A 5,000-nucleotide genomic window follows, 5' to 3' on the forward strand; every position below is an offset into this window, starting at 1 on the left:
AGTGCGTATGGGTGTGTGTGTGTGTGTGTGTGAGTGAGTGCGTATGGGTGTGTGTGTGTGTGTGTGAGTGTGTATGGGTGTGTGTGTGAGTGTGTGTATGTGTGTGCATGTGTCTGTGTATATGTATATGTACGTATACATGTGTGTTTGTGCTTGTGTGGCCTCTCATGTCTGGCTCTCTGTCTCTCTGTGTGTGTGTGTGTGTGTGTGTGTGTGTGTGTGTGTGTGTGTGTGTTTTAAATTGGTAGTTGGGTGCCCTCGCAGCATAGTGAGTGTTTCTGCTGAGCACATACGGTATTGTAAGTAAATCCAGGTACACAAATCCATTTTCTGAGGTGAGATATTACTTGTGTGTGTGTGAAAATAAAGACATATCGAGAGGCATGTCTCAGAACAGAAGGAGGGAGGGAGAGAAGGAAGGAGAGACAGAGGCACTGAGACAGAGAGAGAGAGAGAGAGAGAGAGAGAGAGAGAGGGAGAGAGAGGAAGAGAGAGAGAGAAATGTCAGTGAGCAATGAGGCAGCTGGTGTTATGTGCTGAGGGGTGTGTGTGAGTGCGCCTACCCCCCTCCCCTCTGCGCTGTCAGAGTGTGTGTGTGCGCACTGCCGTGACATGCCCACCAGCCAAACGTCCAAATGTCCACCCCACCCCCATCTCTCTCCCTCACACACACACACACACACACACACACACACACACACACACACACAAACACAAACATACAGTACATGTGCATACACACACATTCAAATTCTAAAAGTGCTTTATTGGCATGACCATAATGCAATTCACTATTATTCTAGTCTCTCTCTCCCTCCCTCTCCATCCCTCTCTCCCTCCCTCTCTCTTTCTCTCTCTCTCTAAGTATCTCTGCTGGCCGGTCTGGCCTCTCTGACACAGAGAGGGGCCGGCATGTGTTAAGAGCCTGCTGTCCCGACCCATCGCTGCGGCGACCGCCTGTCGGGGCCTCTGATTGGAGGGGGCAGCGGGGACTTCCTGTCTCAGGGGATGAGCCTTTTACTAGGGCTAAGCTGGGGTGATGGATGCACTCGTTTTCGCTCTCTCTCTCTCTCTGTCTCTCTCTCTCCACTTCGTTCTCAGTTTCTCTCGCTCTCTCACACACACATGCGGTGTGGTTTACTCAACCCCCTTGTACTCTGTCTACACTTTATGTCTCCTCTCTCCTCTTTTTTCTCTACAATCTCTCTCTCTCTCTGCTACCTCTTTTTTCTCTGGTACCTCTCTGGTCTGTTATTTTTATTTACTAATTTTTGTTATTATTTATTATTCACACTTTATTCTTTTTTACATCTCCTATTCTATCAGAATGCTATCTGACTACATTCATTCACATACATTTGACATTTGTGAGGCCCCGTTTAAATTACAGATATAAGATCTAAAAGTTTCAGTGCAATGTATTGCCAAAATTGAGTTACATCAATGAATTTAAGCTTAAATTTTGGTCATCGATTGTAAGTGATTTTTAAAAGTATATATTTTTTAGCTTTTTTCTCTTTATTCAGATAGGACAGTGAAGAGGAACAGAGGTAGTAGAGTGGAGGGAGAGATGAGCTAGGGTTAAGAAAAGACCATCCGGTCAGATTCGAACCCAGAGGTGCGGTCAAATTTGGCAATCAGTGGCGAACGTTTGCGGTGAACGTTTTCTTTGAACACTTTTTCAAACGATTTAACGATTTCAACGATTTGGTGTTAACATTCCATTGAAACGGTAATTGCATTGTTGCCTTCGTCAAATTCACGTTCAGCTCCACTGTATGTCTGCGGAGAACTACCTCCTCAGACTGTTTGCAAATATTCAGAAACGTTCGGCTATGTTTGCGAATTTCAGCGCACCTCAGGTCTCCATAGGCACTGCATCACATCTACCCCCAAATTGTATATGAATTTGTAATATGAAAGAAGTCTTGAACAAATTAAGGAAAATATACATTTAAAGGTTGTATCCGCGATTTCAGGCCCAAAAAAGGCCCAAAAATAAATGATCACATTCATCTAACCTAACGATCCACTAGCTGCCTGCCCCATAAGCAGGCCGTCAAAAACGTGTCTCTGTAGGTAGCCTAGGCTCCGAGATCTGATTATGAAAGAAGTCTCAAACAAATGAAGGTAAATATACATTTAATAAGCGGTTCCCATGGGCGGGGATCACGTCAGCCAGCAAGCGGCAGCGGCAAACGTAATGCAACGCTCTGACCATAATAAGTTTTATCTTGTTCCTAAAGCAACACAAATGGTTTGTCAATTGAATACGCATTTCAGCGTTGTGCTTTGAAAGTTAGACCAAGTTCAAGCCAGCTTGGCGCTAGCACGCTTTAGGTTACTTCAGCGTTGCCATCGGTCTGCTGCCGAACCGTAGAGAACAATAGGAAACCTGCCGCTTGCCGCTGGCTAATGTGATCCCCGCCATGGTCTCCCTGTGGACCTGCCCCCTACTCACCGATGACGTTGAGGTGTCCGGTGACCTCCTTTGAGCCGAAGCTGTTGGTGACTTCGCAGATGTAGTTGCCACTGTCCTCCAGGCGCAGGTCACTGACGGTGAGGCCGGTGAGGTGTCGTGGATCTGAGTCGCTGTGAGCAGGGCAGGGGCAAGGTCGGGCCCCTTATCCAGCGGATAGCGGGGTTGGGGTAGCCGGACGCAGCGCAGGGGAGTTCCACGCTCCTGCCCACCTGCACCTCCCCCGCCTGGAAGCTGTCCAGCACGGACGGAGGCGACTCCGTGGGGTCTGTTGAGGAGACGAGAGAAGAGGAGAGAAAGGAGAGGAGAGGAAGGAGAGAGGAGAGAGAGGAGAGGAGAGGGGGAGAGGAGAGGAGAGAAGGGGAGAGAGGAGAGAGATGAGAGGAAAAGAGTTATTACATGTCTTTATTGAACCACTCAATGCTTTCCTCACATACTTACATTACTCAAAACATATAAGACTTCCCAGAGAGATTGAGAGGGGGAGAGGAGAGGAGAGGAGAGGAGGGGAGAGGAGGGGAGGAGGGGAGAAGGGGAGAGGAGGGGAGAGGAGGGGAGAAGGGGAGAGGAGAGGAGAGGAGAGGAGAGGATAAGAGGAGATAGGAGAATAGGGGAGAGGAGAGAGGAGAGGACGATACAGCTAAACCACTGAAAATTAATTTCTCACACACTTACATGGCTGACACATTCATAATATGAAAAACCTCTGAGAGAGAGAGAGAGGGATAGAGGAGAAAAGAGATGAGGAGAGGAGAGGATGTGAGGAGGAGTTGGACGAAGGAGAGGAGGAGAGAAAGAGATGGGGGGTGAGGAGGAAAAAAGAGAAGGAGAATGAGAGGGGGGAAGTGGAGAGAAAAGAGAAAAAGAAACTAGAGAAGAGGAGGTGAGAGGGAGGAGAGGAGAGACAGAACAGAATGAAAGATGGGAGGAGGTAAGCAGGATGAAATGAGAGGTGGAGGAGAGGAAGAAAGGAATGGGGGAGGAGGTAAGCAGGAGGAAATGAATGGGAGGGATGACAAAAGGAAGAAATGAGAAGTGGAGGAGAGGAATAGAGAAGGGAGGATGAGGAGAAGAGCAGGAGAGGGCAGAGGACGGAGATGGGCCCTAATGTAAATGACCTACACTGGACCGCACGCTGAATGGGTATGAGTGGGATTTTTCCCCCTCTCTTATAAATGTTAAATTGGATCAATATCTACTCTACAACATCAGCAGACACACACACGCACACACACACACACACACACACATACAATTTATGTCCCAAAATAAACAAACCAATACATTACACATGCAATCATACACTCTCTCTCTCACACACACACACACACACACACACACACACACACTGGCTGCCCTTAAATAAACAGCCCCATCGGATCAATGACCGCACCGATCAAGATGAAACGACACACGTACTTGCTGGGACCACACAAACTTGCACACACGCACACACGCACGCACTTGCTACTGGACACGCGCGCACACACACGCAGGTTTGGGTCACCGGGATAAATGGACCAATACATTACACATGCAGATCCGTGCGAAATATCACACACGCACACAGACAAACTTGCGCGCACGCGCGCGCACTTTTTTGCCGCGCGCGCGCACGCACACACACATCGGGATCGGACCCCGCAGTCGAAATCGTATTCGTACTAAAATGGGGACCGCGCACGCAAACGCGCACACACACACACACACACACACACACACACACACACACACACCACCCACCACAAACACACACCACTCACCCAGCCCTGGAGAGCCAGACCCCATTGTCTGTCTGGTCTCCCGGCTGTGCTTGTAGCCCCGGTGCATCCCGGGTTGTGTGGAGGTGTGTCCTCCTTCTGCACCCATCGGATATGTAGGCTCCACATACAGGCGATCAGGAAGAGACCTGTTCCTGCAAGACACCGGAGGAGAGAGAACACAACCTGGGACAAACCTAAAGACTGGTCGGCAACAAACCAAATGGTCTTGCCAAGACACACACACACAAAACACATGTATGCACATGTCTGTATGCTCCATTCTTTACCCCAAGAGAAAATCTGGATTAAAAAAAAAACATCATATCATAAATAAATATTTATCTTTTGTTTGCATCCATAGCTCTCATCATGAGTAAAATCAATCGGGAAATAGAGACTGCAGCTATAGAACAATAAGAACTGTGGCGTGTGTATTGTGTGTGTGCGTGTGTGTGTGTGTTTGATGTGTGTGTAATGTGTGTGTTAATGTGTGTGTGTGTGTATTGAGAGAGAGAGAGAAGATGGAACACCTCCCTGTGGACCCAGGCTATGGGTAGGGAATGTGGTATTCAATCAGTGGCGACACACTGACACTTGGCGTGCCGCGATGAAAGCTACGTGGAGGAGGGGGATGGGGATGGTGGGACGGGATGCAGTATCCCTGACAGTTGGACCTAATGGGCTATGAGGTTGGGGATCAGGGAGGACAAACCTCAGACAAGCCACCCCACCACCTGCCACCACCCTGCCACCCCACC

The 5,000-nt window shown here is 48.7% G+C and overlaps 1 protein-coding gene across 1 annotated transcript in view; it reads right to left on the bottom strand.

Moving 5' to 3' along the window:
* The window catches only part of LOC125307913 (Down syndrome cell adhesion molecule-like protein 1 homolog), a 56,150-nt gene extending 51,802 nt beyond the window's left edge, over positions 1 to 4,348 (bottom strand). The window contains 3 exon segments of the mRNA XM_048264044.1: positions 2,462 to 2,582; positions 2,584 to 2,747; positions 4,243 to 4,348. Coding sequence (XP_048120001.1) covers positions 2,462 to 2,582; positions 2,584 to 2,747; positions 4,243 to 4,348 — 391 coding nt within the window.
* Positions 4,349 to 5,000: the final 652 nt, after the last annotated feature.

The sequence above is a fragment of the Alosa alosa genome, chromosome 15, assembly GCF_017589495.1.
Source record: "Alosa alosa isolate M-15738 ecotype Scorff River chromosome 15, AALO_Geno_1.1, whole genome shotgun sequence".
Classification (NCBI taxonomy): domain Eukaryota; kingdom Metazoa; phylum Chordata; class Actinopteri; order Clupeiformes; family Clupeidae; genus Alosa; species Alosa alosa.